This window comes from Podarcis melisellensis, assembly GCF_964234715.1.
Source record: "Podarcis melisellensis genome assembly, chromosome: 7".
Taxonomy (NCBI): Eukaryota; Metazoa; Chordata; class Lepidosauria; order Squamata; family Lacertidae; genus Podarcis; species Podarcis melisellensis.
Genome location: NC_138539.1, coordinates 29,990,647 through 30,013,125, shown reverse-complemented (window position 1 = coordinate 30,013,125; position 22,479 = coordinate 29,990,647). Strand labels below are relative to the sequence as shown.

At 41.7% G+C, this 22,479-nt stretch overlaps 1 protein-coding gene and 1 long non-coding RNA gene across 5 annotated transcripts in view; one reads left to right on the top strand and one right to left on the bottom strand.

Moving 5' to 3' along the window:
- Window positions 1-2,408: 2,408 nt before the first annotated feature.
- On the bottom strand, window positions 2,409-14,283 carry IL7 (interleukin 7). Of its 4 annotated transcripts, none has more exons than XM_081919894.1 (6): window positions 13,887-14,283; window positions 9,902-10,029; window positions 6,066-6,137; window positions 5,489-5,530; window positions 3,615-3,734; window positions 2,409-3,012 (listed from the first exon to the last, which is right to left on the bottom strand). In XM_081919894.1, exons 1-6 carry the CDS (start codon window positions 13,894-13,896, stop codon window positions 2,860-2,862), a joined length of 525 nt encoding a protein of 174 aa, XP_081776020.1. In that variant the 5' UTR covers window positions 13,897-14,283; the 3' UTR covers window positions 2,409-2,859. The 4 variants fall into 4 exon arrangements, with proteins under 4 accessions (XP_081776020.1, XP_081776018.1, XP_081776019.1 ...); XM_081919892.1 differs by lacking the exon at window positions 13,887-14,283 and adding an exon at window positions 13,194-13,276; XM_081919893.1 differs by lacking the exon at window positions 13,887-14,283 and adding an exon at window positions 11,497-11,759.
- The window catches only part of LOC309374721, a 42,587-nt gene continuing 33,701 nt past the window's right edge, over window positions 13,594-22,479 (top strand). The window contains exon 1 of the long non-coding RNA XR_014170672.1: window positions 13,594-13,701. This is a non-coding gene — a long non-coding RNA (uncharacterized lncRNA). The remainder of the gene's footprint in view (window positions 13,702-22,479) is intronic.

Here is a 22,479-nt window from a genome sequence, read left to right as displayed (position 1 = left end):
TTTTAATTATTATTCTTAATGTTGCATAGTAGGTTCCTTTGTTTTGTTTTTCTGGCAGCACCCTTGCTGCTAAGTTAGTACATAAGCTGTCAATCCTGAAATCTTTCTCAATACCTGGGTGATGTGAACTAGATGTGGGCAAGCTACTTGACACTGAATCCTGATGGTGCCAACATAATGGTCTTGTGGCTTGTCAGACTATTGAAAGGGTTCATCCTTCCCCGATCAAGCAAGCTGACCTAAAGTTTGAGACTGGTTATTCGTGTGCAGTAGAAATTGTAAAAGTATATAGTGTGCTATTAACTGGGTCCCTGCAGCTTAACTTTTATGCAAGTCAAACCCCCAACATTTTATTTTTATTTAAAATATTTATGTTTTATTAAATATACAAAATGGTTTACATCAAAAATCCATCCAACTCAATATAAAAGAAATACACACAATTGAAAGCAGCAACATCAATGAGGAAAGCAGTCAAAAATCAGTTAAAATTAAGAACAAACCAAGCAGCCACCACTGATTGCCATTAAAAACCTTGAAGATTTTTTTTTGTATAGTCAACATGTACATATTTAGTAGGGGGGGGTCCCCACTAAAAGTGGGTCATGCAAGCCTAGTATCGGAAATTGGGAGAATCCAGAAAATGACTCTGAACCCAACCTTAGATTTTGGAAAAGCTTATATGGCAGTTCTTTACTCAGGTCTAAAACCCCATTTGCATTGCACCTGGAAATGCAGTGGAAAGAACACAGGTGAGTTAATACTCCTCTACTATATTTGCTGTGTTTAAGAAACTGCTGATAACACTTTACATGTCAAACTTGTGCTCAAAATACCTCCATGCACTCTCTTGAAAAATGATAAAATCCACAGAAGTCTACTCCCATATTTCAGTGCTTGTACAATGTTACAATGGAGAGCTGGGCCAGTGTGCCTTACTGGCTTGACCAGGTGGGAAATAAGAATAACTGGAAGCATGAAACAGGAGAATTCAGGTCTAATGCACAGATAGGCTAAAACACAGGTGGCAACCTATGGACTGCATGCAACCCTCAGCTTTTCCTCCTCAGTGCTGTGAAAAGGAACAAAAGAGCCAATGGGAAGACATTACCCAACAACAGCATGATAGCTAGAGTACCATTGGCTCTCTTTCTAGGTGCATGCGTTCTGTAGGATTGCTGCAGAAAGTAAGACAACCCAGCTACAGGAGTAAGACAATCTAGTGACAGGTTGGGACACCTGGCTGCCTTCCTGATGGATCTTCTGTTTCTCATTGCAGCAGCACAAAGGTACATCATGGGGCACGGAAGGAGGCTGACTGGGCAACCAAAAAACTAACTCTGCCATGATGATAAAAGGAAGAGCCAGCAGAGAGTCAGGCAGGTGAACAAGTGCTGGCCATCGCAGAGGGAGGGATATAGGGAGGCCACCAAAGGTGGTCTACCCTTGGGCTCAACTTGACTAAAGGAAGAAGACGTAAGTTTTAACAGATATCAAACATCTTCCTAGAAACAGGATGTTATTTACTAAGACACTTATACAGGGCTTTTTTTTTCAGCGAGAGCTCACTGAAATTCAGTTCCAGCATCTCTCAGGTGGGCACTTGCTATTCTAAGAGGATGAGGGAGGCATTCATGGTGAGTTCTAGCACCTTTTTCTTGAAAAATAGCACTGCATTTATAGCTATTAACTACACATGTTATAGCAGTGTTTTGTTTGCATTCCAAATTTATTTAGCTGAATCCCTGAGAACTGAGATCATGGTTACATTTTTTGGCTTTACGGTTGTTGTTCTTTAAAGAAGAGTTAACAACTTTCTGCTTCCAGGCTTTCTGTTTTCTGCTTCAAGACTGTTTTCTCCCACAGTTAATGCTAGAATGCACTACAAATATAATAAGACAGCAATATAGATACAATATAGGAGACAGCAATATAGATACAATATAGGAGACAGCAATATAGATACTTTTAATACTAAAAATAGTTCAGAACTCTGCAATTTTATACAAGACAAATATAAAAAGCATTTGTTAAATTAAAACATTCTAGCTGTAAAATGCCAGTATTATTTTATTTTTTAAAATCTAAATATTTTAAGTTAAATGGCTGTTTGTTGCATTAAATGGTTGGCACCCAAGAAGTCAATCCCAAATTTGAGCAATTCCTGAGTATTCCTGCAAGTACCTTTCTAACTTCCACAAAACAAAGCAGCAGTACTTTCCTCATATTCACAGTTTAGCTCCTAGAAGCTACCTACACTCCTCTTTACTACAAATCCCCAAACCAAGAAACTACTCTTCATTCATCCTTTTTTCCTTCCAAGCTTGCCTTTGGTCCTAAAGTAGTTTTGAAATCCATGAAGTACAGTATTAGTAACTTAAGAAATCCCTCGTAATGACTTTTTTAAAAACAACACCACCACCACCACAATGTATTACAAACACATAATTTTCTAAGTTCCTTTGTATTTTTTAAAGTGCTTCATTGTTTCAGTTGTACATTTAAACAGTTGTCAGTTTAAATAATATATTTTAAAGGCAGGTACAGGTTTTAATGACTGATGAAGTACAGATTGCAGTTCTCTGCTTCCACTGGTGTTGAAAGTTTCCTTGAGACACAGAGTGCCTTGACTACAAACTTCCAACTTTTGCCTCTGTGCCCTCTCTTCCCAAGAACGAAAGAACTGCAGTCTTCTCAGGGACTTGGTGCAGAAGATTTGCATAAGCAAAGAGGAGATAGTTGCAGTGCTTAAAAGTATTTTTGTAGAAAACCGGTGTGCTCTGAAAAACCAGAGCATTGTGTAGTTCATAAAGCTTCACTTAATTGTAACAAGCTTTCAAATGCTTCATCCTATTCCACTTAAGTCCAATGTGACATCAGTTGATGCCAACATGACTTAAACTGAACAGTTATATCCTTTATCAAACATTCACGACAGAGCCTTTTGATATATCTTACATTTGGACATGGGTTTCCTCTTTGTCGTTTTATACCAGTGTTGTTGTTACAGTCCTATATTTTTTTAAAAAAGAAGAAGAAAAGATGTGTACATAGATCATATTTTTGAGTGACAAAAAATCAAGTCTGTACACAAAACATTTTGAAATTGGTAGGCTTAAGAATATACTAGCTACATTTTAAGCCACTACAAAACAAAACAAAAGTTGTACAAGGTCATGGGTAGGCAAACTACGGCCTGGGGGCCGGATCCGGTTCAATCGCCTTCTAAATCCGGCCGCGGACATTCTGGGAATTAGCGTGTTTTTACATGAGTAGAACGTGTGCTTTTATTTAAAATGCATCTCTGGGTTATTTGTGGGGCATAGGAATTCATTCATTTCCACCCCCAAAAAAAATTATAGTCTGGCCCCCCACAAGGTCTGAGGGACAGTGGACCGGTCCCCTGCTGAAAAAGTTTGCTGACCCCTGTATGAGGTGTTTCAATAAATCAGCTAGGGGAAAAAGCAGTTAAGTACTATGCAGGTAATAATGATGGATATGTTATTGAATCAGCAAATTCAGTGTCAAATCTTCCAGAAGTAAAGAGGGGTGCACAGATGTGAGGGGCAAGTAAAAGTAGCTGAAAGGAAACAAGCTGCAAAAACAAAGCATACCTTGAGCATTACCAATGTCATACCGGAAACCTCATTCATGTTCTTCTCTACATTTTCAGTGAAGTTACATCTCTTGGTCATTTTTTGAAGATGGCATGCCACGTCACGAATGTCTCTCTTCTGTAAACAAAAAAAATATGTTACTGAGTTTGAGTGCTATTAGGCTTGATACAACTTTCTTACATACTGATCCTTCAGGCTCTTGGCTCTCAAAATTGAATAAAATATTCAATATGTTGATCCCTACGCCCCACTTTTACTTCAGTGTGGAGTTTAATTCCCAGTCTCTCCTTTACACTACTTTCAAGTGACACCGACACTTTGCGAGGTATTCTCCATTTAATGCTGGTGCCTCCAATAACTGCTCTAACATTAAAAAAAGTTAAACTTTCCATAGAACTGTTTCTTTTATATTGGGTAATCCTGTGCAGCTCTAAGGCCAGCGGGCACTATCCGTGTACAGTGGTACCTCGCAAGACGAATGCCTCGCAAGACAAAAAACTCGCTAGACGAAAGGTTTTTCCGTTTTCGATTTGCCTCGCAAGACGAATTTCCCCTATGGGCTTGCTTCGCAAGACGAAAACGTCTCGCGACGTCTAAAAACAAAGACATGTTTTGTTTATAAAGTTAATTTATTTTCCCTTCAGTTTTTGAACTGCTCTTTACAGTATGTGTGACTTTAAAGAGCAGTTAATAAACTGTTGTTGTACCAAATTTGGCTTTGTTTAGACTTTTTTTGACCATAGGAACGCATTAATTGATTTTCAATGCATTCCTATGGGATTTCGTGCTTCGCAAGACGAAAAATTCGCTAGACGACAAAAATTGCGGAACGAATTAATTTCGTCTTGCGGGGCACCACTGTACCACTTTTCACAAGTGCCAAGATTAGTTCTGTTCTTAATGGTTTTTCTATTTTAGTATATACATATATATATCATACGCAGCTCTGATACTTTATGACAGACTGAGAGTGTATATATAGGCTGTCTACCAGCTCCACCTGGTACGCAGGCTAAGACCCTACCTGCCCGCGGACTGTCTCTCCAGGGTGGTGCGTGCTCTAGTTATCTCCCGCTTGGACTACTGCAACATGCTCTACGTGGGGCTACCTTTGAAGGTGACCCGGAAACTGCAAATAACCCAGAATGTGGTTATCAGCTAGACTAGCGACTGGGAGTGGCCGCCGGGACCATATAACACCGGTTCTGAGAGATCTGCATTGGCTCCCAGTACGTTTCCGAGCACGATTCAGTGTTGGTGCTAACCTTTAAAGCCCTAAACGGCCTTGGTCCTGTATACCTGAAGGAGCGTCTCCACCCCCATCATTCAGCCCGGACACTGAGCTCCAGCGCAGAGGGCCTTCTGGCGGTTCTCTCATTGCGAGAAGTGAGGCTACAGGGAACCAGACAGAGGGCCTTCTCGGTAATGGCACCCACCCTGTGGAATGCCCTCCCATCAGATGTCAAAGAGATAAACAATTACCTGGCATTCAGAAGACATCTTAAGACAGCCCTGTTCAGGGAAGTTTCTAATATGTAACGCTGTACTGTTTTTAACACTTGATTGCGAGCCGCCCAGAGTGGCTGGGGAAACTCAGCCAGATGGGCGGGGTATAAATAAATAATAATAATAATAATAATAATAATAATAATAATTATTATTATTATTATTATTATTATTATTATTATTATTATTATTATTATTATTATTATCATCATCATCCTGCTGATACCCTGAGCAGGTCACAGGCAAGGAAAAGGGAAGGAAGAAAGTTATAGTGTCTTTCATAGTTATGGTATCTTTCCTTGCTTGTATTTGCTCCACAGAAACTAAGGATACAGTATATACTAACTCCAGAAAAATCAACATACCAAAGCTGAATTGCAGAAGACTTCTAGTCCAGTTGTATTCACCTATAACAAATTAGAACACAAGGAACAAACATCTTAATTCAGATGTTTCCGCATTTCTCTTTCCAGTGAAAATAAACCCACTGTTGTATAACCAGTCAATGGCTTGTGCACATTACTGTGGTTAGTTCTGAAACTCTGTGAGAAATGTTTCTACAAGTATTCATTTACAGCTATCATTTTGTTGGGCGCTGTCAGGATTCCCTTTGGCACCATCCCACATCACTTCCCTACACACCTTCCCAGGTGTGAAGATCAGCACAAGGTCCTCTCTTGGCAGTTCCACCAACACATCCAGGAATCAGACTATCAAAATGGCGTCTGGGCAGATTTTCGCCAAAATGTCCAGAAAAACCCAGATGTAGGGCAATTTCTTAAGCAAAACGTAACAATCCAAAAAAAGCCCAAAGGCTTTGGGGGGGGTGAGGGTGAGATGTTTCCCCAAAAAAGTCAACAATGTCTCAGAATTGTGACATCCTTTCCTATTGTGCTTGCTCTACAGAAACTACAATGTGTTGTTTTTTAAAAGCAACATTACCTCCATTGTATTGCAGAAAACTCTATTGGTGTTAGACCTGTTACATCCAGCATGTTGTTCAATCTCCTCTTCCTATAAATTAGAATGCAAGTAACAACGTTTAAATTTAGATGCTTCTGTGTCTCTTTTTCCAGTGTAATAAGCTCAATGCACTCAATGGTTTGACCATGTCCTCGAGATCCATTGTGAAAGCATGAGAAACGTTTCTGCAAGCATTCATATGCAGTGGTCTGTTTTCCCTCCATTTGGTTCATCAGCATGGAGTAACTGATCTGCCTTGCTGGGTACGTTTACATGGAGACAGTATGAAGTCAGTTGGATACAACAGCATTTTATGTCCAAACCTCAAGAATAGATTAATATGTTTGTTTGTTTTTTAAAAGGAAGACATAAAAGAAGTTGTTGAAGAGGAAAATACATGCTTGCCTGCATATTTTAGCTTCATTTCACATTTTGAAAAGCTTTTTGTTCTTTCAGCATTCCCCACCCCCACCCCAAGTATCTAGGTCTGTACATGAACACCACAAATGTTCTAATCCAGGATGGGAGGACATCCTGGAAGCACTGTACGTTGTCAACTGTTTCAGTTTTGCATGTTGCTATTCCCACGGAATTTCCTTACTGTTTTAATAGATTGACTCTAAGCATGTTTACTCAGAAATCTGAGGGCTAGACTTTCCCTTTTCCTAGATCCATAAACAAGCATTTTAAGCTAGAAAAACTATGGACCAGGGGAATTCAACTGGATACTTCGTTAGAAAAGGGGTAGATAGCCTCTTTTGGCTCTGGGGTGGCATCCACTCTTGGCCAACTCTACAAGAGAACTTAACATGATCCTGCTGAATCAGGCCAACAGCTTATCTGGTCCAGCATCCTGACCTCAGCACATTCGCACTCTTCCACTCCTATGGATTCCAGTAGCTGCTATTCAGAAACAGACAGACTCCAGCTGTGGAGGCAGGGAATAGCCACCATGGCTACTAGCCATGAGACTTATACTCAATTCATTTGTATAATCCTCTTTTAAAGCCATCCAAATTTGTCGTCATCGCTACCTCCTATGAGAATGAGTTCTACAGCTTAATTATGTGCTATATCTTTCAGCATTCTGCTTTATTAGATGTACACAGGTTCTAGTGTTGGGAGAGGGAGGAAAAACTGCTCTCTGTCCACTTTTCCCATGTTGTGCATGGTTTTATAAACTTCTCTCTTACTTGCCTTCTCTGTAAATCAAAAACTCCCAAATGCTGTACCCTTTCCGCACCAGGGAGTTGCTCCACCCACGCAACCCGCCAATAATTTTGGTTGCCCTTTTCTGAACATTTTCCAACTCTACAACAAACCGGGAAACCAGAACAACACACAGTATTCCATATGTGGTACCATGGATTTAGATAACGGCATTACAATTTTCAGTTCCTTTCCTAATGATTCCTAACATGGAAAAATTAACCTTTTTGACAGCTGCCACACCCTGGGTCAACATCTTCATTGAGTTATTCACTATGATTCCAAAGTTTGTTTCCTGGTCAGTCACTGCCTGGTCAGTTCAGGCCCCATGAGTGTTGTTATGTGATATTAAGGGGCTTTTTTACACCTACATTTACACTTGTGGTGCTGTGGTCTAAACCGATCAGAAGGTGGCTTGCCGATCAGAAGGTTGGCGGTTCGAATCCCCGCAACAGGGTGCGGTCCCTGCTCCTGCCAACCTAGCAGTTTCAAAGCACGTCAAACTGCAAGTAGATAAATAGGTACTGATCCGGTGGGAAGGTAAACAGCATTTCCGTGCGCTGCTCTGGTTTGCCAGAAGCGGCTTAGTCATGTTGGCCACATGACCTGGAAGCTGTACACCGGCTCCCTCGGCCAATAAAGCGAGATGAGCGCCGCAACCCCAGAGTCGGCCACGACTGGACCTAATAGTCAGGGGTCCTTTACCTTACACTTGTTTACATCAAATTGCATTCGCTATCTTATTGTCCATTTGCTCAGTCTGGAGCGGTTATTGGGAAGCTCTTCTCGATCTCTTTTTGAACCCCTTATCCTACAGCTGCAGTCATTTACATTAATCACCTCTATACCACAATCCTTTTCAAGATCATCATCCCAATCACAGCACACGACAAAACAGACCAGGAATGAACAAAGCATCCCTTTTACTAAGTGCATGCAAACACTCAATGAATAGTTTACTAAGTCAGTTTATCCTGCTAAAGCAAACCATATCCTAAATTTCTGTAAAAATAAAAATAAATTTTATTATTTTGACCCCGCCCATCTGGCTGGGTTTCAATCAATCACCTTCCTGTCATGCTGCTCTTAAAAAGGCAACCTCTCCATCTAAACGGAAAATGACCACAAGGCAGCCTGTAGCAAGTACAAAACAAAATTTGGCTCACAAGTATTTAAGAAGATCCAGTTTTGGTGTCTCAGTACTGCAATCTTTTCCATTGTGAAAGTTTGCTAATTATTCATCCCTTGGCAGTTAAAATGTTTGCTCTATTTCCTACATTTTGGCACAGAGATGCCTGGCAACAGATGCACCAGAATGATGGGAAAGTGACTTGCAAATAAGCAAGGAAAAACCCATTTCCCTAGAACAAAAATAGAGAAAGGATTAGCTTCTGGGAGGAAAACTATAGCTTCTTCCTAGCAACGTATTATGGAATTTTGATAACAAATTAGGTAACAATGTAATAGATTGGATCCAGACATAGGCTGCAGTCCTAACCCTACTTACCTACCTGGGAGTAAGCTGCATTGAACTGTGGGACTTACTTCTTAGTAGATATGGTTAGGACTGCACTGTAAGTGAGTTGAACTAAGATCCTATTGATTTCAATGGTGCAAATTAGTCATGGTTTAACAACAGTGACTTAAACGGAAATGAAGTTCAACTCACTTAGTTTGGATCCAATCCATGAATTACAGCAGTTCTGAAATCACTTCAAGATATTCAATGTGAACTCAGCTACCTGCATGTTGGATGCCAAACAAACAAACAAACACTGTAATCAGAAGCATAGCTTGTTTTCTTGGTATTAAACACTGGCAACAACCCAATGACAAATTACTCAGCAGCTGAGATAGTAGAGGGAAACAACCACAAGGCATGAAGATGCAAGTGGAAGCACATCTCTTCCAAACAAAGCGATGCTAATGCAAATCAGCAATTGCAGCATTATATGCATTTGTTATTGTGTTATTATCAGTTGAAAGACGCAGGCTTGAATCCTAGCATCTCCCATTTCTCCAAGTGTGTACCAAGGACTGGTTCTGCTTTCTTTTCTAATGCCACCATTGCCTCAGGTCTGATTTTCTGTCACCAATTCACCTGTCATAGTTCTTTCAAGAGAACATTTCAGTTTTGCATGGAATTACACCAGGATTTGTTTCATAATATAATTGCCATACATTTCTATGGAGGAGAGAGAAGTATGATGGCTCATGTGAGTAGACTGGGGGGGAAATACTCAACAATTCAATGTTTGCCCAGCACTGGCCATTTTCAAAGCCATGGCACTGTTAACTTTGTCTGTTCAAACCAATTCAAGTTTGTTGTTATCTGGCCTTACTAAATATTTTGTCTTTTTTAATGGTTTTATTGTTATATTGCCGTCCTGGGAACTCTCTGATTGAAGAGCAGTATGCAGGTATAATTTATTACACAAACGATACCATATATTCATAGATTCCCACATAGTACACCTCATTTCTATATTTCAAGACAACGGGATTACTAACATCTCCATTGGGAATGTTTTAACATTCAGGGTGTTAAAATTGCTCAGATAAATACACCCCCCTCTCTCTATATATGTATATTAAATGTTACCTACCAGCACGCGAAAGTTGAAAGATAGAAACATTTCATATTTTTTCAGGAAAGCATTCATGGAAGCAGATGAACCAACTGGTACCAAAGCTAGGAACAGTGGCAGAATCCCAAAGATATACCTTAAAAAAGCTAGATTACAAAATTACATTGAATTACAGCTTGTACCAAGGAAGTTATATGCTCAGCTGACTTAATATTAAATAGTGATGGGTTGGAGATATGTAACAGATTACTGCTTGATAACATTATTCAGATTTATACATTACAGAGGCAGGCACTGAGGACATAATGAGAGCAATGCTATGCTCATTTACCTGGGAGAAAGTCCCAGTCAATTGAGTAGAACTTACAAATGCGTAGACATACATAGGAGGGCACAGCACTGCATCTATATGTCTTAATTTTTTTAAGGGTGGAGCAACGAGTCAGTGTGTCTGGCTGTTAATCAGCAGGTTGGTGGTTTGAGCCCACCCAGGGCCGGCTGTGGGGAGGATTCCTGCACTGCCGGGGGTGGGACTAGATGACCCTCTTTCCCTTCCAACTTAGAATTCTATGATTCTATTTCATGAAACATACCCAAACGGTTTACAACAAAAAATGACATAAAACCATATAATAAAAACCATATTAAAAAGTTGAAAACAGATTATCAATTAATCACTGGAGATATCTATACTTAACTGGTTACATAGGCCTGGTAGAATAGTTTTCAGCAGAAGGTACCACCTGAATCTATGTGAGCAGAGCATTCCAGAATACTAGGCCAATGGCACTAAATCATGAGGGTGGAATTACTTTTATCAAATTCTATTAAAGGGGAAATTTACAAACCATATTTCCTGTGGGCATTTTAAAGTTGGCTTATTGTTTAGCCTGCTCTACTTGGTTTGAAGACACTTCCTTTTTTTCTTTTCTTTTTTTCCTTCGTATCTTTATTGTTTTAAAATAAATACATTTATGAAGAGAAAACAAACGAACAAACATACAAGCAAGCAGGCAGGCAAACAATAGAAAAAGCAAACAAATGACAACAATATAAGAAACAACAAAATTAATATGACTAACATCATTTATACTCCCAATAATGAAACCAATTATAAAACTTGTAAAGAGAAAAATAAAAATGACTTCCAATTAGTCTCACTGTAGTTCATCTATGGGTTACCGTATACTGCACAGTTACATATTTCTTATATAGTTTCTTTTTACCTCCCTACAAACTTATATCTATACAATACAAGGGTCAGTCTAATTCTGCCAAGAGGTTTCCTTTTATACCATAGTTTTTAAAGTATTGTTTAAAAATGTTCCAATCCTTATAGACTATTTGTTTTGTTTGGCATCTTATCCTCCCTGTTGCCTTTGCTAGCTGCAGATATTCTGCCATTAGGATTTGCCAATCTGCCGTGTTAGGTGGTATTGTATTTTTCCAATTTCTTGCTACTAAAATTCTGGCCGCCGTTATCCCATACATGAACAATGTTCTTTTCGCTTTTCCTATTTCTTTTGGCAATATGCTTAATAGAAATATTTCTGGCTTTTTAAGACACTTCTAAGTGTTTGGTAATTAAGTTTTAGGTAATTTTATTGTCTTACTGCGGCAGAGGTCCATTAGGGCAAATGGTACAGTGCCCCTATCAGGCTCAGACTACCCTCAGCCAGCCCCCACTTGCTTAACTTCACACTTACAACCACCCTAGGGGATGGCACTGGCTGGCAGCTTCCTTCTCCTTAGTCTCAGTGTTGCAGACTCAACTACTGTAGTAGAATTCCCACCAATGGAAGCCCACACAAGGACTTCTGCTAGCACAGTGAGGCTCCCCTCCTGTCCTCCCGTTGTGTGCACCTCACAGGAGGATGAGAGGCAAGCAAGAAATGCTTGTGTCGATGGAGCAATATGCTTAACCCTATGCTGAATTTCTCCCTCAGTGGAGAAAAAGAATGGGAAACTGTAATTTAGCTGGCTCTGTCTGTCATCAGCTCTGGCTCCATCTACTGCTGGTTTTCAGCTTTCTTCTGCCCTTCCAGTCCCAATAGCCACCAGGGTTATCACATATTTTTTCCCAGCACGATCAACTTTATTCATGCCTATTGTAGCTTGCCCTGGTATCCGTGAAGATGAAGGGTGATTTGAAATATTTCAAAAAATTATTTTTAAAAACAAATGACTCATGCACCACCCACCTGCATTTCTACACATGTGGACAAAACCAGGCACTATAGGTAAGCAATGGAAACAACAAGTAGGGAAGCTTTCCTGTTATTTCTGAACATTATCACTGCTACACAGCCAAGGGTGGAGGTAGGAGGAGTGGAGATTAGGGCAAGCCAAGAAGACACAGCATCCTGCTGTACAGCATGGCTTTCCCAGCCAACAGGAAGAAATGGCAGCAGAAAGAAACAAGCACATGAACAAGCTTGCAAGCAAAAAAGTGGGGAGAGCTATACAGTACAGGGATTCCTTCGCTGAACAAGGTGAGTTGGAACAGTCTACATAAAACTTCCGCAATACTGTTTTACAGTCCTCACTTGGCAGCTTTTCCATGCTAGTGGGCATAGTCTGCACAGTTCTGGGAATTAGCAGCAAACAGTGCTGCCTGGCAACCTTATCTGTCTGTCTCATACCTCTTTACCCATTGAAAGTGAAACCTCCTGCAGCAAAGAGGATACAGAACTGGTGAAAAGCCTAAAAGTGGTATTTTTAAAAGAGCACCAGCCTGGATTCAAGAGCTAGTATAACCCTCTGAGTTTTTCTTGCTAGGGATTGGGATTCCGCTAAAAACTACTGCAGCTGGTAGCCTGTGACTGACCAAAAGCCACTGGCATGGGGGTGTCTAAAAAATGGGGTGGGCTTTTAATGCCACCCTTAGTTTAAACCATGGCCCATTAGTATTAAGGAACTAATGACAACCTGGAATAAGTATATGGAAATATCCCATACTGTTTGCAGTATAAGAGTCCTCATAAGTTTATCCCCCAGACACCTGCCACACACACAGAGAGAGATGGTGCTGTGTATATTTGAACTGTGGCAAAGGGCACTTGCAAAAGCACCTGTTGGAGGAAAATCTTCGTTCGGCTCTGGCCGGCCAAGATCATTTTTGGGAAGGATCCCACAAACCCTTCTGGAGAGGCAGAAGAGTCTCATTGTGATACCCTTATGAACATTGCAGTTCTTAACCTTATGGTTTTTTAAATTATTATTTCCTTGTTTGAGAGAAGGTCAACTCAGGGGTTACCATCTTTGGCAACGGTATCTTTTCTTTTTTAATGGCTTTTGGCTGGTGCTTTACTTTTTGGGTCGTCCCGGGGAAGTTTTACGGGAAAAGAAGGCGCGAATGCTGGCATGCCGGCGGCGGGGAGCACCTGCAGGAAGAAGCGAAGCCCCGCGCGCCTTGCCAGCTGGAATGAAGCCCTCGGGATTTTCTGGGCTCCGCGCGGCGTGTGGAGACGCCTGGCTTCCGAAGACTTGGGAACGGGGTTAATGGCACCCGTCGAGGGCGGGGTGACACTTGGCTCCGAGGACTCGCTCGCCCCAACGTGCCTCGCCTGGCAAACCAATGTCCTCCACCACTCCCCTGCCTTTGTCTCCGGGAGATTTCGGGTGTATCTGCCCAGCGCTTCTGGGAATAAGGCGCTTCCAGTTTCGCTCTGGAAACGCGGGGAAATTCCCTCCGCGGGCCGAGGGGATAAAAGCCTCTCACGCGGCGCGCAAAGGCTCCAGAGTGGCCGAGGAGGTGCAGCAGAAGCAGCAGAACGGCAGCAGCAGCAGGAGAGCGCGTGCTGAGGGAAAGCGCAAAGGTGGGTTGTCGGGAGCGAGACGCTGCGGAGGAGGAGAAGGGGCCACGGGAGCCGCTCCCGTCTTCCGCGGAGGGTCTACGCGGCGCCGAAGCGAGAGGGTCGGCGAGCAGGGCGCGTGCGCCCGCGACGCAAGGCAAGGCCGAAGCGGGCTATGCGCGCGCAGAGCCTCGCCGCCGTCTCCTTACCATGGAACATGGTCCGCGCGGAGGGAGTTTGCCGCTCATGATGGTGGTGGGGCCAGGCTCGTGCCCATCGCGCTGCCGCCTTGAGGCGAGACCTCGGGTGTGGGGGGGGGGGGAGAGAGAGAGAGAGAGAACGCGAGCCGAGGCTGAATATGGCCGGCTGGCTGCGCGAAGCTTTCAGCGAAGGTTGAAATAAAACGTTCCAACAAACACAACGGGCAGCGTCTCTTGGTTTGTTTTGCCTCAGCCTTCGTTTTCTGGGGACTGCAGGCAGCCGAACCCGGGAGGCTTCCGACTGGGTCCAATTAAGTTTCGCTTTCCGACGTAGCCACTAGCCGCGGAGGGCTCCAGTCAGCGAGGAGCGCACGGCGAGGAGCCCCGGCGCGTCCCACCCGCCTGTGGCCAAGCGCCGCGGTGTGGAGCCGGTGCAGGGCTTGCCGCGCTGCTGCGGCTGGGCAGCGCTTTCCCTTCAGGCTCGGTCCGCTGGCGCGCAGTGACGGAGCTCTTGAGCGCTCCTCCGAGGTTCCTGGGCGAGAGGCGTGGACGGAGCTGCGGGTGGGTTTTTGCACGGTGCCAGCTGAATGGCAGAGGAGGTGGGATCAAGCGGGTCTCCACTCCCAGCAACGCCATGGGAGCGTTTGCGGCGGAGGCAGCCAAGAAACTTGGGGCTTGGCGGCTGGAAGGAAGGAAGGAGCCATTCATGGAGATGCCAGCGAGTGTCAGGTTGGGTGGGGTTTTCTCCGAGGGGGCTGGGAGGGCCGGAGCTTGGAACTCGGGTTCCCATTTGCCAGAGATGGAAAGCGCAAAAAAAGAGAGCTTTCTCCGGAGTGGCGCTGCTCTCTTTTTGTTGGAGGCTTGGCAAACTCCTCGCTCTTTCCCTGAGACCAAGAAGCTTCCAGCAGCGCAGAGGCTGGTGGGAGGGGAAAGAAAGGGCTGGCCTTCCCGCCCAGGGAAGGTTCCTTGACTTATGGAGTTGTACTCTGGCGTGGTCAAAGAGTGGGGTGAGGGAGACCTTGGGCAAGATCCCCGGAGTCACTTCTTTCCCACTGCCTTCTGGTAACTGGATAATCTGTTTCCCTGCTTTCCCATTTTTTCCAGTCTTAAATTCAGTTCTCCCCATTTCCAACTTGGCTCTGCAACCATGGGTGCCATGCAGCGTGCATGGCCCTGGCACCGAAATTTGTGGGTGCCTGGCCCCATCATGGGGAATGTGGTTACTCAGGCACCCAGGGCCCCAGAGACTTGGCACCAGTGCACTTCAGTTTGCAATTAATAGAAGAACAGTTGTCGTGGAAAATTTGCCAGCATTTTACTGCATATCCCCTTGTTACGCACATTTTTCTATGCATTTTGCATTTTGTCTTCACATTTTTATGCAGAGTTTACCATAGTTACATGTGCATTTTTCTTCTCAATACTTGGCTGGAGAACTACATTGTAAAAATTCAGGGAAGTTCGAATTTCAAAGGATGCCCAGTGCCTCAGTTGCCTTGTTATTTGGGGCAGTGCAGATTAGGTAAATTCACCTTCCCATGCAATCTGAACTGAGTTTCTCACCGATTCCCCTCGCAGTCTCCCTCTGAGCCCAGTTTGCTCTTACCCCTCATGCTTCGCACTGTGTGCATGACCTGAGAGTGGAAGGTGAACAGCAGTGAGTGACCAAGGGGTGCTGGACTTGAGAGTGCCCCCTCTGCAGGTGTGTGGGAGCTGGCAGGAGCCCAGCGATGACAAACCTGGGCATGGTGCACCTTGGTCCCTTCCTATTCTGTGCCACACTGCAGATAACAGATAATCTGTTTGCTTTAAAGGTTTGTGCCAAAGTGCAGGCAGGTAACCTAGTGACGTTTGGTTCCGCCAGAACATTATCTTGAGGAGTACAATACTTGAAAGAAAATTTGCATATATCAAGCAGCCTGTATTATTTAGGACAGAGTTTCACAAAAATGCTGATGAATTTTCATGATATATTTTTTTTAAGCTGCAAAATGTGGAGAACTTACTTGGAAGAATGAAAACAGGAGGGAACTGAAATTGACATATCCTCCCATCCCTAGTTGTGCCCTGCATATATGTGTACGTGCATAAATGCATGCAATTAAAAATGGCCATATTCATTTTTGGTCACACCCACCTGTGGCATGTGGTCCCCGGAGGACTGGGCAAAGGTGAACCAAAATTGGTTAGCCACCACTGATACAGGGAGGATGAGGGAAGGGAGACAGAAAAAGTTGTGTTTGGGGCTTGAAAATACAAACAACACATGCTAATAGCCAAGCTTTTTATTAAGAGTTAAAATTTCAGAGGTTAGCAATTATAGCCGAACCCTGAGAAATCTGGATACACGCTGCCAAAAATAGCAGAACAAAATATTTTCTGCAGTGTTCTCTTTCTAAGGGCCAGCATAACAGTACTCAGTAAGTAAAGTATACTGCAGTACTTTCCCCTTTTACTTCCTGAATTGGCCATTTACTTCATGAAGTGAGTTGTTCTCTTCACTACTGATATGCTCTTTTGCTGAAAGATTATTCTCTGTGAACATAAATTGCTTAAGAAAAAAAAGTTTTAGTTGAACTTAAAGAAAGCAAAAATTGTGTAATGAGAGGACAGTGTTTTGAAATACTTCATATCTTATTAAATTATGGCATGCCCGAGTTTGGCCATTGGCCCTAGATGAAACAGCATTTCAGCAGTGGAGGAGGGTGAGCAGGGAGTGTGAGAAAGGCAAGTTTACATAAGTGCAGCTTCAATTCATCAGGTATACCAATGCAGATGGTAAGATGGAAAAATTTCTGGTGCTCTGGAGAGTGATCTAACTGAGCATGCTTATTTTACTTTTATTTAGTAAACAAAGGTTTTTCTAAATTGTACCTCGTGCTATTTTTTTGTCCCAATATGCCACAAGCATTTGACTTGAGATATATACTGTACATGTTTTTCTCATTTACATGCCAGGGATAATCACTTGAAAAGCATTACCACTTTGCAACTGGCACACTTGCCCAAAATACTATAGGCATCCATTCATTTTTATTATTGAACATATGAAACAAGGTGGAAAAATCCCTGGAAATATAAAGCACCAGGCTTGGGGGTGGGACGGGACTGATTTTTTTTGGGGGGGGGGGGTAGTCTAAAATCAGTGGCCAGCAGATTATATGCACAACAACGGCATAAGGGGGTTCTTTTCCAAAACAGGAAGTCATGTTCCAATCACAATCTTTTGGTGGTGTTTCTTATAAAAGCCAACGCTCTGTGTTTTACTGGTAAATGCTTCTATTGTCATCTCTTTTGCAGTTAAGTGTAGCTGGAAAGAGGACAAAATAAGGCTGATATAGTTGATTGTGGTGTCTTGAACAATCTTTGACTCTTTGATAAAATACATGTATAAAGCTGGTGCTGTCTCCATATTGACATACTGTATTATGTTGTGTGTCATTCCCTCTTGCCCCGCCCCGGAAAGCAATACTGTATATATCACAGTTTAGGGAAGGAGTGCGTATTCTGTCTGCAAACATGAATTGCAAACATGAATTCAGGGGGACATTCCAGATCTGAGCCTAAATTGGAACCTTTAAACTGTCCTTTATAATCATTAATGCCCTTTATTTTCACCATGCATGTCTTGTCTTCTGGGTCTGTATGTAAAAGTGTCGAATGGCTGTCAGAGACAACTGTGGTGCCTCACAAATCACAGTAAAACGAAAGAGCTTCATAAGCCTGATTGTAGGAAAATGCACTTTCTTTCTCAGCATTCACCTCTAGTTATGTAAAGTACAGGCCCATCCATAAACAGGCACTCTGCCTTCCTTTTTTTTTCTTTGAAAAAAATCTAATTAGGATAAACTAATTTATGCCTACTCAAAATTAAGTACCTCTGGATTGTATAGGATAGCAGCCTAAAAACTTCATGGGCCCCCTTTTAAAAAATATTCATAGAAGTTATTTTTATTTTCTTTAGAGAATTCTCATACACCATTTTGTTTCTCATTTCACGTTGTTCCTCTTTTTCATTCATTTCATTCATTCATTTTTGAGAGTCATGGTTCCTCATTTTAAAGCAGGGGCAGAGGGGTTGAAATTTATGAATGGATCTCCCTTCACATGCACACACGGTAAGGACAACTTTGCTATAACAACTTTGCTACAACAACATACAGCTAATCCATTCATGAAAGATGAAGCAGCCTAGATGCTGCCTATACCACAGTCAGTTAATGTTTAAGGGAAAATTAGTGTAGATTTTGTGGTTTATTTAACAATATATAACAAACCACGTAATCATCAAAAGCCTCTGAGTAGTTTCCGTAAAACAATATGAAATATTTATTAAAATTACTGCTGTTTGTTATATTTATTTGTCATCTCACACTGAAGTGTAAAAACAAAACAAAAAATGGAAATAACTAAAAAAAAAAGTATGTTAAAATAAAACATAAAAAGAGCAGTGAAACAAGACCTCAAGTGGTATTGAGGTTCAGAAACGGGCAGCCAAAATGATCAAGGTTGCATCGTTTGGGACTTTTTAGTTTAGAGAAGAAGCAGGGTCGGATTTAGGTTTGATGAGGCCCTCAGCTACTGAACATAATAGGGACCTTTATATGTCTAGCTGTCCTTTGTCAACAACAAACTGTCGCTGTTTTTTTTGTGTTGAATATATGCTGTGTTGTAATTTATGGACCTAATAGGTATTTAAAGCCATTTGCACATAATAAAATATGTATTTTATCAATGTAATATTTGAACTTATATTTTGGAAATGTACATCCAGTTTTTTCCCCTTTAAAGTTTTTTGGGTGGCCCCCAAGAGAGCGGGGCCCTAAGCTATAGCTTGTTTAGCTTATACGTAAATCCGACACTGAAGAGGCAGGGATACGAGATAGAGAAGAGTTTTTCTCCCTTCTAATGCTAGAGCTCAGAGAACTTGTAAACAGGATACTAGACTATCATTCTATGATTCATCCCAAACACGTGCAGGCTCTTCTTACAATCTTATGAGCTGCATATTCCTGCATTGCTGGGGGCTAGACTAGGTGATGCTCAGGGTCCCTTGCAACTCTAGAATTTGGCTCATCCAAAACACATGCAAAGCTCATCCACCCTAATTAAAAGAATGCATACAGAAAGAGGACACATAGTTACCCTCCCAGTCAAGAACATGAGTCAATAAAAAATATTTTTGAATGGTACCTAACAGTCACAATGATAAATTAAAACTTTGGGGGGGGGAGAGATATATGATTGATCAAAAACATAGGTAAAACCAGCAGTTTTGAAGCAAGGGTATATAATAAAATTACATGTCTGGGTAGGCTGTCAAGGTGTCAAAAGATGTCAAGGAAATAAACTACTATCTGACTTTTAGAAGATATCTGTTTAGGGAAGTTTTTAATGTTTGACGTTTTACTGTGCTGTTAATTTTCTGTTGGGAGCCGCCCAGAGTGACTGGGGAAACCTTATTAGATGGACAAAGTATAAATAATAACATCGCCATTATTATTATTATTATTATTATTATTATTATTATTACTACTACTACTATTATTATTAGCTTGCCTGAACAAACACGTTTTTAGAAAACACAAAATGCAACACAGTAAAGGTGCCATCCCAAACATAAATGCCGTTGGAATTTCAGAGAGCAGGTTTCCACACTGAAAAATTTAAATAATTTTTCTATTTATTTTTTAAAAAAAAATCTTATTTAATAACTGAAATAATTTTTCCTACTATTTATTCATAACAAATGTTTGTCATGTCTAGGTGTGAAACAGTGGATATTTGCTTTTGAGTAAAATAACAGGAAAAATATTTTGCATGTATTGAGACTTTTTAAAAACGAAAACTATAATAATCCCAAAAATTTTGCTTAGTGCCACATACACACTAGACCAGATTCAGGATCAGGGGCAAAAAAACTCTAGCTTTAATCATTAATAAATGACTGGATAATGTTAACTAATTAATGGGCAGTGGACAGGTAACATTTCTTTCTTGTTAAGACCAGTTTTCAAAATCTGCAAGGTCCTGCCATATTATTTTTACAAATTAGTTTTGTGTTTAAATATTATTTCATTGGACTTGTAGTCAAAGTAACAGGAAAAATATGATTTCATCGGAATTGTAGTCAAAGTAACCAACAAAAAAACAGTTGGGGTTGGTATACATTCTGTTGCTAAATCAGCTGTCATATACATGTTGAAATAAGGCATCGAATGACACCAGTGAAAGGAAGTATTGCAAATATTTTGATACGTAAGCATTTCTTACAGTAAATTGAAGATGATCAAGTTTTGTGGAATTCTAAAAATAGCTAAATATTTTAATACATTTTATAACTGCTAAGCAGAGCTTTGCTTCCTTTATACATACACGTTCAACGAACCTGTTGAAATGGAGGACAAAAACATGTTTACACAGGCATTCCCTTGATCTCTCTTCTGTCTTAATTTCTGTGTTGTTTTAATGTAGGAATGGGGAACTGAATCAGACCAGTGGGCTAGAGCTCTATCCTTCATTTGCCTAATATGACAGGTGGGGGCGGGCACTCGTGTCAGTCTCCTGGTGTCACAAATATGTCTTGCAGCGAGGTGCTTTGAAGTCTCCATGATGCTCAGGACTTCAAAGCACAATGCAGGACTTAGAAAGAACCCTGTGCAGTGCTTTGTTGTGCTTTGAGCTGATCATCAGCAACTTCTAGGTGTTAAACAGGTCTCTTTGCAAGGCCCTTCAAGGATCAACTGATTGGTAGTGACAACAACATTCCCTTGTCAATACACTATCAGGAGGACCCTCTGAGGCTCCCAAGAGCTGCATATTGGCAGCTGCATCTCTACCTGTCACCTGCCATCACATCACATGGAGCAGATGGGCCTTGTAGGCCAAACTCGAGCCTGTGCCGACCCAGATTAGGTTTGCAGGCTGGAGCTTCCCCACCCCTAGTTATTGTGAATTTTAATTATGGATGCTTATCTCTGTATGTTACTTTTTGTAAGGAAAAATTCCACCACACTGCAGTTGGTATGGCTGCCAATAGGATCTGCACAGAGAGGGCTCTGCGAGCACGCCTACTCTCCCCCTGTCGCTGCTAATGGTTGATTTGGGAGATGGGGTGGGTGACGGGGCCAGCAGAATGAGCAAGACAGGCAGGGGGTAAGTCTCCTTCGTCTGCTTCCTTCTGGTGGTGGTGGGGTGAAGGACTTTCTCCTTTTTATCGCCACCATCCCATCACCAGTGGCAGCATCAACAGGGGGAACTGTGTATTGGGGTGAGCTGTTTAGGGAATGAGGGGATGAGGATTGGCAATGAATTGGGGTCAGGGTTGGTGGGTACATTGGAATGGGGGAGTTGAAGTTGAATGTTCTCCTTTCTTCTCCCTGCCCTTCCCCATCTGTTCTGGTTTTTCCTCCAGTGTAGAGGGAGTGTAGGGATGGAAGAGTAGGGAGGAAAACTCCCTTACACTCACGCAAAAAGTCAGTGGCACCCCTACTTGTGAGAACTGCCCTGGGTCATTTCCAGATTGTCACACTTTTGTGTGTATCTCCCACTCAGTTAGAAATATGGTATATATCCTTGGTACAGTAAGAATGCAGGTAAAGCAGGTACATTGCAAGAGGCAAAGGTACTATAGCACTCTTGTGAAACAAATACACATCTTTTTTTAAAAAAGGACTTTCGTGGTAAGGGAAGAGTCAGAAATGCTGGATAAAAAACATGTCATGGCAAGAAATAAACCACACAAATGTGAAAACAAACCAGGAGTATTTGCATGATATACACTCCATCTGGAAGTGACTCTTGCAGCAATCAACATCTAGAACATGTTTGCTTTCAATAACTTTGATATCTGTTTCTAGTGAAATTCTGTTGGGCATCTTTTACATTTATAAAAATGTGTTATGCAGTTCCAAATTTATACAGAATGTTGCATACAGTGCAAAATGCACAATATGTTGATTTTTAATAGTTGTTTTCTAGCTGACACTGATGAACAGTATAATGCCTTCAGAATACCCAAAGCACAATGCAATATGCATAATGCAATGCTTTTGCAAATACAATGTTTTTATAGTGCCTTTTTGGGGTACCTCATTATGAAGATATGGTACTGCTTCTCCCCCCCCCCCAGCCACTTTTAGCCTCTCTTTCAACAATCTTGTCCATTGCAGTGTGGGTTTTTTGGTCCTACGAAACCTACAACCATGAGAGTCATGGAGTAGCGCTGCCCAAGGTTCGATTACTTGGTCATCCTAACATGTAATTAAACAGAGACAGCTTTTATATATTTTTCTTTTGAAATGCCTGTCATTGTGATGTGTGGGATGTATACAGAGAGAGGGGAAGCTTTTCTATTGCAAGGACACTCTGAAAGTATAGTTCTGTGTTCATATAAACACGTTGCACTTTACTGCAGATGTGCGCATGGATCATGTTGTGCCTTCACTGTAATAGTATTGACAAGTTCAGCACTCTATCTATCATTTATCTATCATCTATCTATCTATCTATCTATCTATCTATCTATCTATCTCTATATCTATATCTATCTATCTATCATCTATCATCTATCTATCATCTATCTATCATCTATCTATCTATC

What these genes read in the sequence shown, in the direction of transcription:
- IL7 (XM_081919892.1), bottom strand. Translation starts at nt 13,248, where the DNA reads ATGCCAGCATTCGCGCCTTCTTTTCCCGTAAAACTTCCCCGGGACGAC. An exon ending in CTTTCAACTTTCGCGTGCTG is followed by an intron (nt 6,138 to 9,901) that starts GTAGGTAACATT and finishes TCTAATTTATAG; the next exon opens with GAAGAGGAGATTGAACAACA. An exon ending in TTTTCTGCAATACAATGGAG is followed by an intron (nt 5,531 to 6,065) that starts GTAATGTTGCTT and finishes AATTTGTTATAG; the next exon opens with GTGAATACAACTGGACTAGA.